At 32.9% G+C, this 23,523-nt stretch overlaps 1 protein-coding gene across 1 annotated transcript in view; it reads right to left on the reverse strand.

Annotated features, from left to right (window-relative positions):
• The window catches only part of TECRL (trans-2,3-enoyl-CoA reductase like), a 103,575-nt gene that overhangs the window by 34,716 nt on the left and 45,336 nt on the right, over nucleotides 1–23,523 (reverse strand). The window contains exons 3-4 of the mRNA XM_047799298.1: nucleotides 10,230–10,274; nucleotides 4,909–5,012 (exon numbers count right to left, since the gene is read on the reverse strand). Coding sequence (XP_047655254.1) covers nucleotides 4,909–5,012; nucleotides 10,230–10,274 — 149 coding nt within the window. The remainder of the gene's footprint in view (nucleotides 1–4,908; nucleotides 5,013–10,229; nucleotides 10,275–23,523) is intronic.

Consider the following 23,523-nt stretch of genomic DNA (forward strand, 5'->3'; position numbering starts at 1 on the left):
CATGGCATTTTTTCACAGAACTAGAAAAAACAATCCAAAAATGTATATGGAACCACAGAAGAACCAGAATTTCCAAAGCAATCCTGAGGGGAAAAAACAAACAAACAAACAAAAAAAACAGAAGGCATAATTCTCCCACACTTCATACAATACTTCAAAGCTACAGTAATCAAGAGAGTGTGATACTGGTGCAAAAACAGACATACAGATCAATGGAACAGAATACAAAGCCCAAAATCAACCCAGACACTTAACGGTCAATAAATCTTTGACAAAGGAACCAAGAATATAAAATGGAAAAAAAGACAGTCTCTTCAGCAATTGGTGCTGGGAAAACTGGATGGCTGCATATAAATCAATGACACTAGAACACATTCTCACACCATGCACAAAAATAAGCTCAAAATGGCTTCAAGACTTAAACATAAGACAAGACAGCATAAAACTCCTAGAAGAGAATGAAAGCAAAACATTCTCTGACATCAACCATACCAGTGTTTTCTTAGGCCATTCTCCCAAGGCAATAGAAATAAAAACAAAAATAAACCAGTGGGGCCTAATCAAACTTAGAAGATTTTGCAAAGCAATGAAACAAAAAAACATAAAACAGAAAAATACGAAAAGACAACCTGTGGAATGGGAGAAAATAGTTGCAAAGGATGCAACCAACAAGGGCTTAATCTTCAACACATACAACCAACTCATACAACTCAACAGAAAAAAAAAAAAAATTAAAAATTGGGCAAAAACCCTGAATAGACACTTCTCCAAAGAAGATAAACACATGGCTAACAAGCACATGAAAAAATGTTCAGCATCACTAATTATTAGAGAAATGCAAATCAAAACTCTAATGTATTACCTCACACCTGTCCAAATGGCTATCATTAATAAGACTATCAATAACAAGTGCCAGAGAGGGCAGGAGAAAAGGGAACCCTCCTGCACTGTTGGTGGGAATGTAAATTGGAACAACCACCATGGGAAGCAGTGTGGAGATTCCTCAGAAAACTAAATATAAAACTACCATATGATCCAGCAATCCCACTCCTGGAGTATATCCAGATAAAACTCTCATTGTAAAAGATAAATGCACCCCTATGTTCATTGCAGCACTGTTCACAACAGCCAAGACATGGAAACAACCTAAATGCCCATCGACAGATGAACAGATTAAGAAGATGTGGTATATATACACAATGGAATACTACCCAGCCATAAAAAAGAACAAAATAATGCCATTTGCAGCAACATGGATGCAAGTAGAGACTTTCATGCTAAGCGAAGTAAGCCAGAAAGAGAAAGACAAATACTATATGATATCACTTAAATGCAGAATCTAAGATATGGCGAAGATGAACATATCTACACAACAGAAACAAACTCATGAACATGGACAGCAGACTTGTGTTTGCCAAGAGGGAGGGGGTGGGGGTGGGATGGACTGGGAGTTTGGGGTTAATAGATGCAAACAGTTAAATTTAGAATGGGTGGACAGTGAGGTCCTGCTGTATAGCACAGGGAAATATGTCCAATCACTTGTGATGGGACATGATGAAAGATAATATGAGAAAGTGTATATAGATGTATGTATGACAGGGTCACTTTGCTGTACAGTAGGAATTAACAGAACAATGTAATTCAAGTATAATTAATTTTTTTTAAAAAAGTGAATAAAAGTTAAGTAGATACATTTACAATGAACAAGAATGAAAACTCATTGAGTTAGAATCAGAGTAAAGTGCTAAAGGTATTTTCAGGAAGAAAGATAATAATATCAAATGTCAGTTCAGTTTTAAAGGGAAAAATTAAATTCCAGTAAAAAAGTTAAATCTAAATAAAGATTGACCATATGAATGTATAGTAGTGGATTTTGGCTTTAAAATCTATAGAAAATTAAAATATACCACAACAATAGAAAGTTAGGAGGAGCCCAAATATCTTAAAAGTATTCAACTGTCCATTCAGTATCTTCACATTCATAAACTTAAACATTTTTATTAGTGTTTAATATTTTAAAAATGCATATTGTAATCTCTTAGGTAATCTCTAGATTTAGTGAAAAGGAAGATATAACTACCAAAATAACAGAGAGGCTAAGAGAAAAGAAAACATGACAATCCAAATGGGATAAGAAAAAAACAACAGCAAAAAGCAGAAAATGGATTATAGGATGCATGAGGCAAACAAAGAGAAAGTATTAAGCTTGAATGATTAAAAAAAAATCTAAAAAGTATAAAATATAAAACTATTAAACTGTTAGAAGAATCATAGAAGAAAATCTCCCAGGCTAGGGCTAGGCAAAGGATTCTTACACTTGATAGTAAAGGCGAGATCTTTAAAAGAAGGTATTAATGAATTAGGCTGCATTAAAATTGAAAACTTTTTGCATAAAAATTTCTTTAAGAGGATTAAAAGACAAGTTAAAACTGAGAGAAAATGTTTGCAAACCACATATCAGACAAAGAACTGGTATGTAAAACTCAACAGTGTTACCAGAAAAATAAAAACCTATTCACACAAATACCTTTACAGATACAGGAGGTAGCTTTATTTGTAACAACGAAATACTGAAAACCACTCAAATGTCTGTCAGTGGGTGAATAATTAAACATACTCTCAGGTACATACATACAGCGGAGTATCATTCACCAACAAAAAGAAACTGAATATTGATATTGATGCAACGATTAGGATAAATACCAAGGCACTATGCTTAGAAAAAAAAGAAATATTGATCTCACAAAAAAAAATTTGATTCTGTTTACATAGCACACATGACAAAAATAAAGAGATGAAAAGAAGATTGGTAGTTACCCCAGGATAGGAAAATGCATGTGAATAATAATGAATAGAGGAAAAACACGGGGAATTCTTTTCTGGGAATGAGCAGTTCTGTATCTATGTTGGTGATAGATACATGAATCTATACAAGAGATAAGTTGCTTAGGACTATACACACATGAATGAATGTAAATGGTGAAAATAGAATTAGATCTTTTCTTAATAGGATTTTTATGATAGGGATTACACTATTATATATTAAGCCTTTCTCCTAAATCTTCCAGTAAGTTCCACGAGGCAAGAATTTTCTCAGTACTCTGTAACAATACACTCTTACTTCATGAAAAATATTATTAAAGTCTTAATTTTGACCTTGTTAAATTAAAAGAGACTATTTCTTACAAAAGGGAAAACTTATGATAATGCTTTTATTAAAGTACACTTTAATGTTTTATAAATGTGCAAGTATGTTATGTGAGGTAAAATGTTGCTTTTATTGTATAATTTAGTTGATATAAAGTGCTGTGATTGCAATATAATGTGTATATTTTTAGCATTTAATAGGACTGACTCATTTGAAGAAAAATGTGTGAACCATAGGGTTGATTTTAAAATATCCAGCCTATTTTCAGAGTTCTCTTTGTCACCTAAATGACTTTCCTCTCAAATAAGCTATAATTTTCTAGTACAATTCTCATAGAATTCCACCTTAGCACTTTTTCTGCTCAGTGCTTATCCAAATGATGCAGCTGGAATTTCTAATGAACTCACAGTTATTGCTTCTCACTCTGACACAAGTTCGGTAGACAGAATTCCCTTTCAATCATAAACGTGAACAAAGACCCTGAATATTTTCAACCTTTGAAGATCAAAATCTGCTAGTCTAAAATCTCTAAAAGCAATGGTCTTGTAGATAGCACGTTTAAACATTAAACCCTTTGCTTACATGATATATGCATTAGTAGGTTGTTTTGTAAATATTATAACATTACTTCACAAGGATTCAGAATACTCCAAACTTAGTTTTTAGTGCAAAAATTAGTCCTCAAAAGCTCAACAAATCTTGGAAATGAAAGCAACCATTTAACCAAACATACTAAAAGTAATTATCTAAATATAGGAATAATGCATGTTAAAGGAAAGATTGCTGGGAAAGCAAAGCATATGACAACAATTTTGATTAGTAAATGAGAACTTGAATTTATCTTTTTGAGAATATTATAAATTATCCTGTGTCTGGAATAATTTTAAAAATTGATTACTTATAAAAGGAAAATTTAAAGCATATGCTGGCAAAAAGAAAGCCATTTGAATAGAAAATATTAAAAGTATAATCACATCACAAATACAAAATAGAATATAATCAGAAGCAACTTTAATAGTCTGAATAATATGAGGAAAATAGGCTTAATTTAATTGAAAAATAGAATGATTACACTATTTTTTGTATATCAGTGTCAAAATTATTTATCACATTAACTCCTTCACTGCCTGTCACAAAATACCACACTATATTTCCTCTTGCTACTGAAGCTATTACATCTATTCCATTTCTCATGAATAGCTCAGTACTTGTGGAGTAGTGTCAAGTATTTTCTGTTTTTTAGCCCCCCTTGTTTTTTTCAATGTAGTGTTCATTCTTCTAGTGTTATTGGATTCAGTTGCCATCACTTCGAAAATTCCTCCTTTAAGAGAGCCAAAAGTATACCCCACTCCCTGCAACACAAAGAAGTCTTCTGCCTTCACTCTTAGTTTTCAAAATGCCCTCCGCATTGCCTTGGAACATTTTTACTGAATATTCTATCTCCCCTCTTTCCAATGACAAATGGGTCCCATTATGCTGAGGCTCACAGAAGGAAAAGTTGAAGAAATGAGCTGTCATAAGACAGATTGACATTTAAAAAGGAATTACCTTCCTTCTTTCAACCATGTATTTCTATTTTTCCAACACTTCAGTGGAATTTTGGCCCCTGATCATAATAGCAAGAATGGAAAATTTAAAATATTATTAGTGAGGTATTTTGTTTCACTATGAATTAATTTGATGGGGAATGTCTTCTCTGTCAACAAAAAAATCACATCAAAATGTAGGGCATGTATGTTACATTTCAAATTGATACTTACTGTGGTCCAACTGACTTGTCGACCTAGGTCTGTAAAATAGAGTGTGATAATGGAGGAAACTGCAATACTTTGAATGGTTCTGTAGTCCTTCAAAAAGGGCCCACCTTAAACGAAAAGGAAATATCATTTTAATACAATTTCAAGGCATAATGATAAATGATTTTTAATATTAACCTGGTAAGAACTAAGGGTGAATTTTACTTATTAATTGCAATGCGTAATCTTTAAAGTAAAATAAAATGTGGATAAACCCATTTTATAAAGTATATCTGGCAAATTTTCAAGCACACAGTGGTTTCCCATTGCTATCTAAACACAGGACGGACTACCATTAGCTATTACTGTACTGTGTTCTGAGAAATGTAATATAAAATGATATCATAATCAAATGATATAAGGTATTTTAAAGTGTGATTTTGCATGTCAGTAGATATACATATCAACTGTTCTATAAATTATTTTACAATGGGATACATCATTTGGAGTACAGTGATGTCAAAAGCCACTCTACTGGGGATGGGCATGATTCAACTTTTTAAAGGATCATGATGGATGCTGTGTGGTAACTGCGAAGGAAGGAAGCAAGATCCCTTAGGGGGAAGTAAAAATTCATCAACTAGCAGATAAAGTTTGTTTGGATTATGATGGCACTGTTGGAAATGTTAAAAATTCATCAGTTCCAGACATACTTTGAACAGCAAGCAAGTTCAACTTGAGAGGATTCAGTGAGATATAGACAGTGCTTAGACTTTTGACCTGAGTACCTAAGTATGTTGTAATCTCATTAACAATCATGAAGAAGATTGAGGAAGATACCGGATTTGGGGGAGAAATAAAGATTTTTAGCTAGGATGTGGGTGATGTGTGATATCTATTAGAATTTCAAGTGGGAGCTCTCAATTTGGCAGTTGGATAGCTCTGTCTACAGGTATTTAAAAATCATTAACATTTAAAACCTTGGGCAGGACAAGAATATTTGTATATTTAGTTTGAAAATAAAGGAATGGAAACAGACTAAGCTTTCTAGCACTCCAGGCATTCGAAGTAAGAAAACATACAACAAAGATTATGGAGAATGGGTTTCTTATGAAATAAGACGAAAATAAACAAAGCTTATATCAGAAAAGATGCAAAAGAAATGTTGCATTCTTAACAATAAACGTTAGGTACATCTGGAATGTGTGTACTAAAAGATATGTACAGAGATGTTCTTTTTAGTATTATTCATGATAGCAAAAACACTGTAACATCTTGTGTTCATAAATGAGACACAAATAACTATATTTAGTTTTATTCAAACAAAATTATACTGCACATATAGAAAAATGAGTAGCTTAGAGGTCTATGTACCAGCATGGATATAGCTCACAAGTATAATGCTATTAGTGTTGTTTTCATTGTTGTTTTTGTTGTTATTTATAAAATACTTTATGCTAATGTATTTTTGATTTATATTATCTCCAATCATGAACAGATGTTCTTTCATTTTCTATTATTGAAAGAGTAAAATGTTAAATAGTGATGATAATTAGATGATTTTCAAAATCCAAGACATAGATTTACAGTTATAGTTACAGATATTTAAAAGAGAAAATATATGATTTTTATATATTAATGATGATAAATCCAACATGCATACAACAGCCATCACTTCCTTGATTAGGTTATGATATATGGCTCCAAAAGTGATTATACAGGAGTTCCCACTGTGGTTCAGCAGTAACAAACCCGACTGGTATCCATGAGAATATGGGTTCAATCCCTGGCCCCACTTAGTGGGTTAAGGACCTGTTGTTGCTGTGAGCTGTGGTGTAGGTTGCAGACACAGTTCAGATCCCATGTTGCTATGTTTGTGGTGTAGGCCAGCAGCTACAGCTCTGATTCAACCCCTAGCCTGGGAACTTCCATATGCTCTGGGTGTTGCCCTAAAAAAAAAAAAAAAAAAAAAGAAAAAAAAAGAAATTATTCAAATGGCCCTGCTAATAACAAATTCTTTAAATTGGCATGAAGGAGTTAGGAAGAGGAACATTGTGATTCGATATACTAGGAAGAGTCATGGTACCATTGCTGGTTTAAAAATAGAGAAGACCACATGACCAATAATTCAAGTGGCCTCTAGGAACTGACGGCCAGTAAGAAAATAGAGATCTTTGTACCACAATAAAAAAAGATGGCTTCTGCTAACAAGATTGAATATGAAAATAGGATTTTTCTCAAACGTCTTTCAATGAGAATTCAACTCAGCTGATGCCTTGATTCTGGATTTGTGATACTCTGAGAATTCAGCCATACTACATCTTCATGTTAATAAATGAGTGTTGTTTTAAATTGCTAAGTTTGTGGTAATTTATTACACAACATTAGAAAGCTGATGTAACATGGTTCAAGGTAAAGACTTTGACATCCAGATGGTCAGTAATGTCATTGTGGCAATCACATATAACAAGAAATGTTAAGGACAAAAATTTATGATGACTTTGTACCACTTAAAAATGTACCAAAAACATCTTTCCAACATGCACATATTGACATCTTTGGGGAGGGAATAGTTTCCACTGCTTTATCACCCCTATTGACTTAAAGGATAAGAATATTAGTATTATATTTTTTTTAATGTGGATTCATCATTACAATATTTGGATAAAACAAGCTGACAGAATGTAGACATATAGTTAATCACACCACTCTTAGATACAGTAATCAGGGACCTCTTTCTTTGGCATTCCATATTCATGTCCTTTCCCAGTGGGAGTAAAATATGTGGGGTCAAAGAATTGAATGCCTAATGGGAGCTCATGCCATCTTTCTATGTTATACTTCATTTAAGGCCCCTGAATTTTCTGCCTAAATTAATTCAAGTAATACATCTTGGGGCAGGAGGCATCTTCTCCCGAGAATGGACCAGACACTAAAGTACACATTTCTAGTCCTAGGGATTTGATAAAGCTGTTTATAAAGGGTGTGGATGGTTGGAGTAAGGGATGGAAAGAAAAGCATCAACTCTACTCATGCTTCAACTTTCTCTTATACAAATTTAATGATTCTAAGAATTAGAAATTCGACCCTGTACTTCTAGGACATTATGAAGTATATTAATCATAGTAAAATAGACATTTTAGTTACCAGTTTGTATGCCAGATTTATTGCAGTAATGGCTGCAGTTTTTCACTGTTACTATATAAACACCATTTATAATATGACTTTTAAAAGTTCTATTAAGAGTTGGTGTCTGTTTCCTCACTCCTTGAGCCTAGCGTCTTGTTTTGACCAATAGAATGTGGGACAAGGGATCATATGACAGTTCTAAGCCTGGAGCTCATGAATTCTTGAGTGCTTGTGCTCATTTATGTGTACCATTAATTCCACCAGATAACAAGCCCAGAATATTCTGATTAAGCATAAGACCAATAGAGGGGTGACTGTAGTCGTGGCCACCCTAGACCAGTCAGTCCTCTCCAATCTATTAGCTGACGGCCACTGTTTAAGTGAGATCAGCCAAGTAAGGCCAGGTTCAGTTCATTGAGATCAGCCAAGTAAGGCCAGGTTCAGTTCAGCTAAGCAGAATCACCAAGCTTAATAAATGTTTGCTCTTTTCCCCATAAAAATCAATTGCTTGCTCTTTTATTTGTGTTTAAGCAGTCTTTTGTGTGAGGAAACTGTAAAAGACTCTAAATTTATATGGTGTCACTACTCCTAGCACAGTCATTCTGGCAGATATATCCTAGCAGCAAATATATGTACATATTCATGCCTTGTGCTGTTTGGGTGTCAAGTCTTTTTCTTAATATTAATAGTTACAGCTATGTTTAATGAAGGATCCATCATGTACAAATCATTGTAGTGCTTTATAAACATAATCTCACTTAATACTTACAACCTTCTCCCCTACAAAAACAAACAAAAACATGTGTTAGCTTCTTAATTAGCTCTACTATACAAAAGAAGACTTTAAAAAAAAGTAAGTAGGAGAGTCAGGTTTAAAATTCTGAGTTACTCTGAATAACTTTCTTTGTAACGTATCCTTCTTACATTATGAAATTAATTGATTCTTTTTTTTTTTTTCAAATATGTCATCACGTTCCTATCCAGGGACACTTAAAGGATTATACTTTATTCAGAACACTCCTTGGTAAACTCAACCAGGTATATGAGTAAAGGGAAAGCAAAAACTCACATTCACCAGAAAGGTTGAACTAACAAATTCCCTAGTCCCTTATAGTGTCCTTCAAAGTGAAATTACAGTTGACATTGATGCCTATGGCATTTCTATTTTCTTTATATTAGAGTCAAGTTCAGAAAACAATACCACTATTTCATTTTATTTTATTTCAGCATCCATGTGTTGAAAGGCATTTATGTACTGGACACATGCTATGCCCTGCAGAAGCAAAAATAAACAAGACAATGATCCTTCTGTTCTAAACTCTAGCAAGATAGGAGTTTGTTTTGAACATTTGAGTTTGGAAAAATTTGAGACCATTAAATGCAACTTAAAAAAATGTCATGGACTCCTATGTTTTCAATGTGGAGTCTCAGAGAAAGATGGAATATTTAAGATAGCAATGAAAACCAACATAACATCCTAAAGAAATCCAAGGAATTCATCACTTGTCCTTGGATAAGAAATGGTAGCCTGAATGTTAACAAAAGCAGCAGAAAAATAAAATTCAGAACATGATTGAATGGAAATACCTAGAGACTGAAATTCCTTAATAGATGCCTCTTGTAGATTTACTATCATGGACCTGAGCTGAATATCCTTCAAAATTCACATTCTACCTGCAGTTTTTAGTTAACAAGTCCAAATTTGAGGTCAAGTTGATGCAATGTCAATAACAATGAGTCTTATCAGGACTCATTTTTTGTATATTTATTTAAAATGTTTCTGAATGGAGAATAGGGTTTGAAATTTTGAAATACTTGAGGCTTATTAATGGATATAATACACCTCCCTATAATTCATTCATTTTGTTCCTCTTACCTCCCTTATTCTACTTTGAACAGAAAAAAACTGGAAAAGAGCTATCTGTATTCTTTAGAATATAGTAGGAGACAATAGAATAAGGAAACAACAGTAAAAGTTTTGATACAGAAAGATCCTGCCTCCAATATACAGACAGTGAATATGAGAAACTTATGTTTTTGAGACTAAAATTCCCATAAAAGTGGACCCCTAGCTTGTTGGGAGGATCAAATGAGATAATATATCTAAAAATTTATTATAATACTAGCCACTGAGTAAGTGATAAATACATATTAGCTGTTGATGACAGAAAAGAGATTCTAAATTAAATAAGTAGATCAGCGATATTGACTCTTACCACGTTCTAGCTGCAGGCCTACTCGAGATGGATACCACTTTGGACCTAGTCAATGAAAAAATTACATTTAATTGTCAGCACAGACATAAACACATTTTAAAAGCACGGATTTTTTTTTTTTTTTTTAGTCTTTTGAGGGCCACACCCACAGCATATGGAAGTTCCCAGGCTAGGAGTCTAATCTGAGCTACAGCTGCTGGCCTACACCAGAGCCACAGCAGCGCCAAATCCAAGCCGTGTCTGCAACCTGCACCACAGCTCATGGCAACACTGGATCCTTAACTCACTGAGCAAGGCAGGGAATCGAACCCGAGACCTCATGGTTCCTAGTCGCATTTGTTTCCACTATGCCACGACAAGAACTCCTAAAAGCACAGATTTAAACACATTTTAAAAGCAGTAGTTTTCATTGGAAGACAGATTAGATCTTGGCAAGTGAATAAAATGATTATGCAGAGTCAGAATTGGAGAGAGTGATTACCCTTTGCAGAAGGCTGACAAGCACTGTGGAAATTCTAGAAGAAAGCATGATAAGAGCTTGAGGGATGATGATTTTCTGCCTTTTTGATCTGTGGACTGGTTGTGTAGATGCATTCAATTTGTGGACATGTACTGAGATAAGTGACTTGACATGTATTTTTTTGAAAATAATTCTTTAAAAAAGCATAAATATCTTCATTTAAAACTAGAGAATTTTAACTTCCCTTAGAATTTATTTAATGTTAGCATGTGAAAAAGGGTTATTTTCTTAGGAGTAAAGCACTCCATCAGAATAATGCAAACTGTCGACTTTTAATATTATGTGCATATTAATTATAGTAGAAACATCACTTTAGTATCTCCTACCTATACTACTATCAGGAGTAAATAGATTACTAAAAATTCTATTTGAAGAGGAAAATCAAAATATTACACACTGCCATATAAAAAGTTGATTCACAGTTATCACAATATAATGATATTCTCTTAAACTGAATTTTGTTATTATTTTAAAGTCCATATTGAATATTTAATTTTAAATTTTGAGGTACAGTTTTATGCAAATTTACTTGATAACTAATAAATTAAAAGACGAGTATTGTCAAAGGAATATTCCACAATTGTTATTTCATTTTCAAAACATTACTTTTTAAACTGTCAGTAAGAGTAATGTGACGTAACTGGATGATTCCAATCAATTCTTCCTAAATTTACTGCAAAAAGACGTCTTATACATGCAAATTCTCAAGGACAAAATACTCATAACTCAAAACTTGTAATCACAACTTAAAAGCTGTTTAGAATTATATCTAAACAAAATGCAGTAATAGCATGGCAAATGAGAAAGGCACATTTAACACTTAATACTTCTTTATAATTAGAAAATATGAAAGTAAAGAGTATTTTTGTTTTGTTTTGTATTTACTAATAATTGCTATTTATGTTCCAGATGCATGCTGAATTATTCGTTGAAAGTATTTAAAAATGCTACCTTTATTATTCATACCGAAAATCTGCTGCCAAAGAAAATATCATGGAAATGAATGCAAAATAGAGGTCTACAGTTTTTAATTGAATTTCTAACTATGCATATTGGAGAAAATACAAAACTTATGAGAATCCATTTATGTTTGACAAATAGTCATTGAACACCTATGATGAGTGTGCATAAGCTGTCAAGTTCTGTCCATTTTAATAATATTCATGTAAGACATCATTTTCAATAGCACTTTATGATGCCTTTAATGTTGGAAATGCCAGTGCAAAACTAACCCTATCATTCTAAGCAAATAGATCTGTCTATGAACTAAATGAGTCAATACTGGCCGAATTCACAATGGTCAGGGAAGTTAGAAGCTCTAAACACCTTCAGGGAAAACCCTGTCCTTCCAACTTTCTCAACAAGGATGCAGTATAAATCTACTTAGGAAATAAGCCTGGTATTTAAAGTTGTGATCTTTGAACACTGTGTCCTAGTGAAAAGAGTTATTATCTGCCTTTGTAAGCCTTTAGATTAGTTTCCGTCATCTTTTCAAAAAGCAAAACATACATTTTCTGAAATGTTCTTTGCTTGTTGGGGTGAGATGAAATAGGATCGAAGAACAGCAGAGAAAAAAAAGTTTATAAAGGATAAAGGACATATGTTTCATAAGGATTTTTAGCATGCATAAATAGTATAGAAGATTATTTAAAATGCTGAGTACACTGAACTTGGACAACTGGCTCACAGCTGAATTATAACCATGTAGTAGACCTAATGCATCTGCCAGTATCTTAAATTACTAAAAATGTTGGACTTGTGTAACACTTATCATATTCTAGTCATGACCTGCAGTTATAGCCTTGATGATTGGAAATGTTAATATCACTATGTAATACATCCTAAATAAGTAATGTCTTCATGTAATTAAAATATATTTATTTTAATAAGATAGGGTTTTCTAAACTGCGGGTTGTGACCCATTAGTAAGTTGAAAAATAGAATTAGGATTATTCTCAGCATTATGTAAAGAAATAGAATAGATTAGAAATGAATTATATTAGAATAGAATTCTGGATAAACAGGTTAATTATTGTTTCTTGAACTTTCATTTCAATAGCTTAAATTGTATAGATACATCTGTGTCTTTATAAGACTAATATGCGTTCCTTATTATAAAGCATAAACAAAAAAGCTAAGAATCCATGGATTTTATATATATAAATAATATTTTATTTTTCATTTTAAGGGTTTAAAAAAGGTGAAAAATGGAAAAAAGTTAAATGGATTTATAAACAACCAGACATTACTTCAAAAGAAATGTTTATACTTAGAATTGTATCTGGAATAATCTGGAATAATAAAGTCTGGCATAATGTGAACATGCACAAAAAATAATATGAAGTAGAAATTCTTATTGACATTTCCTGTATAAAAATGAATATAAAGGAAATTATCACCAATAGTTGATAAAGAGGTTTGGATAGTAAATTGTTGAGCATAGGACACTGCATTTTACCTTCAGTGGATTTTTTTTCTTACCAAAGAAACTGACACTAATAATTTTTAATGCTAAAATAAACATAGAAGGCCATTAAAATTCTATAGGAAAGAAACACTTAAAATAATCTCTTAAACTCATGAAATGAAGTTGATTTAGTCTAAAATGACTTCCTTAAATGAACCAAAATAACAGCAAGTGTAACTGAAAAACAATTGTGAGACTAAGAGTTGCTAGGTGCATTTCAAATAACATCCCATTTCAGCATAATTGTCTAAGACAAGCAAATAAAGCAAGAGTGTAATGTGAGTAAATTAAAGGAACTATAAGCACATGGTAAAATAAAGAAATTAATTTTCTAGAAAAGAGGTGATAGAAGTCTCTTGTGCTATGAAACCAGATCTGAGTTTTGAACATCATCTAGACTCAACACTGAAAAAAGCTAATAGGCAAGAGGCTATTAATAGCCTCTTGAAATGTTGATGATTGGTCTTGAAATGTTGCTTTTCATGAGATGATTCTGAAACATTGTATATATTTTATCTAAAGAAAAAGAGATTTAGGGGAAAATGAAAGTGATTTTCAAAATTGAAATATTGTTAAGTAGAATAGAGAGAAGAGCTATTAAAATAGCTTTTGAGCTAATTAGAAGACAGAGTATTTGTACAAGATAAGAATTTCATTGAAAGTAGTTAACCATTGCTTTCTTCTCATAGATATTTGCCATGTGAGTATTTAAAAGATAATGTAACATAAATTCCTGTATATGGTGGGAAGGAGGCTGAAAATTTTTGATACATATCACTTCTCAAACAAGCATTTAATTCCATATTATTTACAGAATGAATATTTGAAATTTTGCATCGGGGTTTGTCAGTCATCTTAATAATATATATTTTTTAGTCCTTGTTTAAGGTAAATTAAGTTAAGAAAAATGATTTGTAAAATAATCACGGACTACCACATGTAATATGCATAATGCTTATTATGCATAATAAGCAGACCCTTTTTCATCATAGAATATTAATACTGTAAAAATCTTTGAGGAGTTCCCATTGTGGCACAGCAGAAACAAATCCGACTAGGAACCATGAGATTGCGGGTTCCATCCCTGGCCTCACTCAGTGGGTTAGGGATCCACCGTTGCCGTGAGCTGTGGTGTAGGTTGCAGATGTGGCTCAGATATGGTATGGCTGTGACTGTGGCGTAGGCCGGCAGCTACAGCTCCTATTAGACCCCTAGCCTAGGAACCTCCATATACTGTGGGTGCGGTCCTAAAAAATGACAAAAGACAAAAAAAAATCTGTGAAACATATCTACTATTAATTTATACTTGAACTATGAAAAAGGTAACACTGAAAATGATAAAATCACCTGCCTACGTTAAATCAATGATTTGGTGGCTAAGCCTGGTAAATCTCAAGGCAAAGAGGAGTAAAAGAAAGATTACAGGAGTTCCCCTCGTGGCGCAGTGGTTAATGAATCCGACTAAGAACCATGAGGTTGCGAGTTCGATCCCTGACCTTGCTCAGTGGGTTAAGGATCCAGCATTGCCATGAGCTGTGGTGTAGGTGGCAGACGCGTCTCGGATCCCGCGTTGCTGTGGCTCTGGTGTAGGCCAGTGGCTACAGCTCCGATTAGACCTCTAGCCTGGGAACCTCCATATGCCTCGGGAGCGGCCCAAGAAATGGCAAAAAGACAAAAAAAAAAAAGAAAGATTATAAGTGAAGAAAAAGGAAAATGAATACACATAGCCCCTCTTATTCCCTAATTCCTTGATTATTCTAAGATTTAACCAGCATATTTATAATATCATAAGATTTACAGGTGTACAATATAGTGAGTCACAATTTTTAAAGGTTTTACTCCTTTATAATTATAAAATATTGACTGTATTCCCTATGTTGTACAATATTTCCTTGTAACTTATTTTATCTGTAACAGTTCGTACCTCTTACTCCCCTGCCATTATATCGTCCCTCCCTGCTACCTTCTCCCTACTGATAAAACTAGTTTGTTCTCTATATGATAGTAATAAGAAATATTGGCCAAATAACTCCTAAATATAGTGTATTTTAAAGAAAATATAAAATAAAATTATTTATTAGAGTGATAAGTCTTACACTCAATAGACCCTTCCTGTCTTTTAGTAGATGAACCTCTGAAGAATTAATTTTGAGAAAGAGAAATGACTCCAGGACTGAGATGAGATAAATTAAACAATAGTGAGCAAAGAAACTAGCACATTTGTAAATATTACATATAACATAGCAGAATATATAATTTGAGTATATAATATAATGATTAAAAATAATATATATTCGTATACAAAACCAAAACACTGGACAACAATAATGTACAAAGTGGAAAGTATTCTATGGATTTAAAACATTCTGAATGCCTCATAAAATTTAGGAAGAATGTAAAAATAGTAATGATTAATATCAGATTTTGATAAAAGTATTTTTAATTTTTTTTTATGTTTTATTAGTAAAATTTTATACATCTATGAAGCAAAACTTTTTCTTAATATTGGGCACCTATTTTCCTTGTTCTAGCATCCAAAGTTGTATCAACTTTCTCCCTTCCTATCTGGTAAATGCCCTGTTCCAATGGGAAGTTTTCATGTGTACAAAACAAAATTAAGGGACAGGAAGTATTGACCAGGCCATGGAATGCTCAATAGGAGAACTGATGGCATAAAAGGTCGTCTGTATATTGCATTTTAAATTTAGTTATATTGCCTTATTAATTAGTGCTACTATTCTCTTTCCAAACAGTAAAAGCCTCAAAGTATGAACAAAAAGGAAGGCATGTGAATTATGTTTCTTTTTTCATGAGAACTAAACATGAAGTATCATACACACCTCTTCCTTGATCTACTAAAATACTTTCTGGTGATTTAATATTGTTGAATCAGTTGTTTTATTTGTGAAAAAATGATTCATTTAGTACAGTATTTCACTAGAACTAAATGAACCATTTTATTCCCTGTAGAGCATTTCTTTGCAGTCTTATAAATGACACCTCAATAATTAAGTGATAAAGCTAAAATGGAACCAAGGAAACCAGCAAAAATATGTGATGGTGTTTGAAAAATAACAGAACCACTTCCTATCTAACACTCAAAAACAACAACAAAAATTTTAACACTCAAACTAGCATCCACCAATGCGTATAAATTTGCTGACCTTGAAAAGAAAATGCATCTGCTAGAGTCTGATATTACAAAGTTCTCAAACAAGAAAAAGTGCAATAACACTGTGTAATCAGCAACCACAAAGCAAGCCTTCTATAAAACACAGGCATGATTCTAAAAATGGAATATTTAAAACCTGACCTGTATAAACAAATATTTAGGATTATAAAATAAAGACTATGAAAGCAAGAGACATAAAGTAACAAGCCAATCTCACAGTAAGACACAAGGCACAGAGCAAGAAAATGTGAGATAGGAAGAGGAGTATACCGAATACAGCAAAGCTATTTCTTTGTCTTCCCTGGTTTAAGTTTGTAACCAGCTTGTTCACCTGATTACTTGCCATACATATAAAGCCATCAGGATTGATCGTCAGACCTACTTTCCTATTTACTTTAGATACCATTAACTGTTCACATGTTCTACAGCATCCATCATGACATAATACTTCTACCATTTTAGCTTTGCACAGCGGCTAATCAGACATGACTGTCCGCCTCTCCATGCCTCTTCAGACTCCTTCCGTGTATTGTAGGGCATTTATAGTCTGTCATTAACAACAACTTTTAAATTAAGAACTTTCACTCAAAATCCCTTCCTCTTTGTACTTTAATATCAAACTTTTCTGCATCTTCTTCAACTGGAGTTTACTCTTTATGCCAAACCCACCCAATTGTGGGCCTAAAAATACATTAAAAATCCTCTGTACTATTAAATCCAAAACATCTGTTCTTCATTCTCCTAAGAGAATGCCTGTCATTAGACTTCACTAAATAGTATGATTTCTTCTTGTTGCTATCTTTGATGGTCTGGTATTTCCATCTAAATCACTGAAGAGATAACTCAGCACATTCTCTCCACCACTGCTCATTTATCATTTTAGGTGATTTTTTTATTTTTATTTTTATTTTTTGCTTTTTAGGGCTGCACTTGTGGCATATGGAGTTTCCCAGGCTAGGGGTCAAATTAAAGCGGCAGCTGCTAGCCTACACCACAGCCATGGCAACACCAGATCTGAGCCATATCTGTGAACTACACCACAGCTCATGGCAACACCGGATCCTTGACCCACTGAGCAAGGCCAGGGATCAAACCTGCATCCTCATGGATCCTAGTCTTGTTCATTAACTGCTTAGCCACGAAGGGAACTCCCATTGTAGGTGATTTTAATATCACTTTAATTCCCTGCCATTTAGTACCTTGATCTATTCATCCAAATGTTCTCTGTTTACTCTCTCACTTTTCCCCAGAGTTTCTTGCTCACCAATAGATGCATCACCTCCCCAAAACATATTTCAAACCTTTTACTTTCTCACTGTCACTACCATCCTTTCCTAGTTAATTTAGTATTTCTAGCTTAGATATCTTTTTTGTTAATGATTTTTATTTTTTTCCATTATAGCTGGTTGATGGTGTTCTGTCAATTTTCTACTGTACAGCATGGTGACCGAGTTACACATACATGTATACATTTTTTTTTCTCACATTATCAGGCTCCATCATAAGTGACTAGATATAGTTTCCAGTGCTACACAGCAGGATCTTATTGCTAATCCATTCCAAAGGCAGTAATCTGCATCTGCCTTTGGATTCCCAATCCATCCCACTCCTTTCCCCTCCCCCTTGGCAACCACAAGTCTCTTCTCCAAGTCCATGATTTTCTTTTATGTGGAAAGGTTCATTTGTGCGTATATTAGATTCCAGATATAAGTGATATCATATGGTGTTTGTCTTTCTCTTTTTGCTTACTTCACTCAGTATGAGAGTCTCTACTTCCATCGATGTTGCTGCAAATAGATATCTTTTGATTCTCCAAGAGTTTCCCAACAATTATCTATGTTAGCCATTTTCACTATGGTAAGTTTCTTATTATTCCCACTTTTTCATTTGTCTCTATACTTAATTCAAGTATCCATAACTCTAATCACACCTAATCAATGATCTTAACTACTTTGCCCAACTTTCTGTCTCAGTACTTGGAAAGCACTAAACCTTGTTATATTCAACTATTCCATCCACTGCCTTTCCTTATACCATCAGAATGAGGATATCCCAGTACTAATTCCCAGTTACTTTCCCCATTACCCTGTTTTTTATCTTTCTATATGAAATTACTTTGTCTACCTGCTAAGATATTTAGTGTATATTTCTCCTTACTGTTGAGTAACATTCATGAGAACAGGTAGCTATAATCATTTTTATGACCACTATATATGCAATGATTAGAAGACTGCCTAGCACAGAGGAATGTTTGATTTTATAGGATTTGAATAAATGTATGTCCTCTTATTGAAGAAGGATAAGAATTGGCAGAAGCTATGTATGCACCATAGTTTTAATCAAGTGAAATATTAGTTATTTATGATAAATTCATTCTCCCTGTAATGAGTCAATGCCTTGTCGCTAATTAATTGCAAAAGTCTGTGGACTAGGTTTAAATTATGAGATGATAATCTATTATTTTTCTTGTTTGTCATGGGCAAGTTATATTGTTGAATCTTAATGTTTTCATCTCTTAAGAAAAAAATATTTTTAAAGAGTAGAGGTAACAAAGTTATCTAATTTGGGGATGTTTTGAGAGCTTCTACGGGTATCTAGATTAAAAATTACAAAGACTTGAACTGTGACTATGAAAATTATGGTGATTTGCAGATTTCAGATATACCAATGTCATAGAATTGGTAATTTTAAAGTAGTAGTCATTTATTTAATAGTCAGAGGTCCCTTTCACAAAAATTCCATTGCAGCACCAATCTAAGAATTGTAATAGATATAATATAACTGTATATATACATACCTACACATCCACACCTACATACATACATACACAAATAGTTGCTCTTATAATTGGGATATTTCACTTGTTTGAGGATTGGGAAAGTTTACATTAATTAGTTTATTCAAATATAAACAAAATACCTAGGATTGATATGGATTCTCATTATCAAACTACTACAAATACTGAGAGATCCAAAAGCAGAATGTTACCAGATTAAATCCATTCCCCCAGCTTTGTATGTCAAAATTCTAGTGAATCACTCTGAGGTGGTAATTTATATAAGATATTGAAATGCCACATTGGCTGTTTAATATACAGTTGAAAGTTCTGAGGAAACAGTTTTGACTTCATTCATTAGTAATATTTTCTTTTTTTTTCTTTTTTTTTTGTCTTTTTGCCTTTTCTAGGGCCACTCCTGTGGCATATGGAGGTTCCCAGGCTAGGGGTCTAATCAGAGTTGTAGCCACCGGTGAATGCCAGAGCCACAGCAACAAGGGAGCCGAGCCACATCTGCAACCTACACCACAGCTGACGACAATGCCGGATTCTTAACCCACTGAGCAAGGCCAGGGATCAAACCCGCAACCTCATGGTTCCTAGTCGGTTTCGTTAACCACTGCTCCACGACGGGAACTCCATTAGTGATATTTTCTAAACCATGGGAATTCTTGAGAGGACAAAATAAGAAAGAAATGTACAATTAAAAAGGAAAAGTGTTGACAATAGAACCTGAGAAGTAATAATATTTGAGGCCAAAGAATGATCGCAGTCCCCAAAGGAGTCTGAGAATGAGATGTCAGAGAAGACAAAAGTGAGGGTAATATCTTAGAATCAAGGGGGGAGAGAGTTAAAATCAAACCAACAAACAGAAAACAAAGAGAAGAGTGGTATCCCATATCAAATGCAATTGAAGGCTCAAGTGACACATGACCAAAAATGATCCACTGCTTTAGCAAAAAAGAAACTACCTGTGACCTTAGATAGGTCTTTGAACTGCTGACAAAGGAAACTATTTTGAAGTGAGTGCTAAGAGATGGAGAGAGGATGGAGTGATGGTATTGCTAAAAGTGGTCTCTAAATCAAGATAGTCTTGATAAAAGCATAAAGAGGAAGCATTTGAAGATATAGGAAAAAGTGAGTGAATATTTTGTCAGAGGATATGAGAAGAAGATTGCACAGTGGAGCCAAAAGTTTGATATGGATCAACCTGTAGGAGATAACAAAATAAATTGTTAAGCTAGATGGTAAATCAGAAGACAGGTGATATTGTAGGGACTATGCATCTCTGTGAGTTCCAGAAACTTAAAGTCCTAAAGCAAAAGAGTGAGACATTTACAGTGGTAAATGGTCAAGAGATTTGTTCAGAGTTTCTAATATTAAATTAAATTCTGGGATCCCCGTCGTAGCTCAGTGGAAAGGAATCTGACTAATATCCATGAGGACACAGATTTTTGATCCCTGGCCTTGCTCAGTGGGTTAAGCATCCAGCATTGCCATGAGCTGTGGTGTATAGCTCACAGATGTGGCTCAGACCTGGCATTGCTGTGGCTGTGGTGTAGGCCTGCTCTAGCTCCAATTCAACCCCTAGCCTGGGAACCTCCATATTCATGGGTGCTGCCCTAAAAAGACAAAGTTAAAAAAAAAATTAAAAATTAAATTCTATCCAGTGGCAAATATGATGTTGTGGATAAGGTGGTAAATAGCTAAGGCAGAGTGGAAGTGAAAATTCCAGACAGTAAAGTAGTTTTAAGTTGGGCATACTGGGTGTTTATTATTTTAGAGGTAGTTTTCAAAATAATGTCAGGACTTTGAATGAAGGTAAAATCTTTGAGCTAGATCCTAAAGGTTAGGTAGGTAAGCACAAAATGAAGAAGAATGAAAGGTAGTAAACTAGAATAACTGAGTCAGAGAAGTTTTAGGTGAAAGGAAACAATAAATTTTAAAAGTTTACTAGACAAATGATGTAATGTGGATTATGAAAAAATATGGATTTTACTTGATAAACATTCAAGCTCAAAATTTTACTATAGATATGTCTATCTGTAATATTCTTTCTAGCTGAAATCATTTTAATTTTTACTTCCCTACATTATTTAGGTACATAGGCTTTTAGACTCAAATTATTCTGTAAAAGGGAATTGAGATATTCTCTTGTCAAGGACATAGTTATAACAAGTTGTAATGTGTTACTCATATAATATTTGTATTATATACATTGTTTGGAGTTTCTGAAAATATTTTGTCTACACTGTAAAAAGTTATCCAGGAAACATTGCTTAATTCATCTCGATGCATTTAATAATTTTCTGAAAAGACTTTAGAGCACCTCTTTACTCTCCCAGCTTTATATTGGAAAAGGTCAATATTTCAGTGTGTTCATTTTATATACACCCTGCCCTACCACATAATCCCACAAATACACATACATGTCTAAGTACTATATGTTAAAATGCACAGAATACTTACATAATACCACATAATAATACCCTTTAATTATTTAGATAATACTTTGAATAAAAGCCATTTCAGTGTGGCTTTATTCTATAAATATTTTGCTCTAGTTCATTTCAGGAGATAACTAGTACTCACTAAAATCAGTGGTGGAAAGATAAAAGTGCTATTCTGTGTCATATTTGTTAACTACTGAGAAATTAAATATAACTGCATTATAAAATTTGTAGCACATATGCCCCCAAAAATGTTTAAAATTCATAGAACCCTAGAAATAAATGAAAGGGATATCAAAAAGTTATCTGATCAGAATTATGAGGGAAAGAACAGAGAAATTGTGACCCAAAATAAAGTACTATGGAAACATTTTAAGAGAAGAACTGATTCTCTAAGATACATATCTATACATATGAGAGAAAACAGCTATATAAATTTATTATTAAATATGCATAGGATTTATAATTATAAAAAATGAAAATGACAATTGAAATGGTGAGAATACTGTATCTCATTTTTTTATACCAGGATATATTCTAGATATCCAAAAAACTTTATGTAAAAAATAAAACCATAACTTACAAATGTGAAAAAAAAATAAATAACATTTTTAAAAATTAGAAGAAAAAATATTTCTAAATAGGCCACGCAAAACAGAAAATATAAAATGAGTAATTGGCAAACTTAGATTTAGAAGATTTGCTTTTATCCAGAAGATAATTTTTAAAAAGATCTATTGACTGTACACTGATTCATAAAGACCTTATATATTAGCAAAGCAATAAAAACATCCAAATAAACAAAAACGTGGGTAAAGACCATGAGCAGGCAATATCCAGAAAAAAATAATTTACGAATAAGAGTACGTATGATCCAGTATGTGGAATCTAATGCTAAATTAAATCTTTTTCCCCCACTCCTCAATTATTAAAAATTAATGTCTGCTGAATGTCCAGTGTAACTGAGAAAAGAGAAAAAAATATATCTGAAGTACTGATTTGAGTCTGTAAATTAGGAGGGAAAATCTTGCAACACAAAATTAGGATTTAAAATGAGCTTATTCTTTACAATAGCTTCTTTTTTTGTGATATTTTTCTTGCAAGTATGACCAAAGTTCACAAACATGAATTATCATAGTGAATACCTCAGTGCATGATACATAGTAAACACTCAGTAAGTATTTTTCAAAATTCAACAAATATTGCTCAATAAATATAATATTGCTTTTTAATGGAAACGGTTAATTTATATCCAAATAATATGTATTGCTCATCCAAGCAAAAGTATAGTGTATCTCCAATAGTATTGACCATGTAGATCATAAATTATTTACACAAAAATTTATCTATAAAATATACTGAAAGAAAAAACCTATTAGAGAACAATGTGTAAAATATGGGAAATTATGTATGTAGACATAGAGAAGTATCTGCATCATATTAGTGAAAATGTTAATGAAAGGTAGATAATGCTTTATTCTTTTAAGTTTTTGTGTTTTTGGAAGTTCATCTTATATATTCATAATTTTACTATAGTAAAAAGTAAAGATATTATTATCTTGCAAAAATCTTATTTATTGAATCTCTTATTTTGACAACAAAGTATATTCAAAACAAACAATGAATCATACATGAAATTGAGACATTGGCACACTAATATCTATGAGATTATAAAGGGTATTGTGCTACAGTATTTAGCATACCTGAATGTAACAATTAGATTAAATTTTCAAGAGATTTATAACAGAATCTGAGTATCTGAATATGACCTGGTTTAGCTTTAAAAAGGAATATATTTTAACCAACCAGATAGATGAGAAAATGTTTAAGAAAAAAATAACCAACTTCATGACATTTTCTTGCAATAAGAAAACATCATTAATAAAACATTTTAAAAGCTCTTGTGGTT

Source organism: Phacochoerus africanus, chromosome 10 (assembly GCF_016906955.1).
Source record: "Phacochoerus africanus isolate WHEZ1 chromosome 10, ROS_Pafr_v1, whole genome shotgun sequence".
Taxonomy (NCBI): domain Eukaryota; kingdom Metazoa; phylum Chordata; class Mammalia; order Artiodactyla; family Suidae; genus Phacochoerus; species Phacochoerus africanus.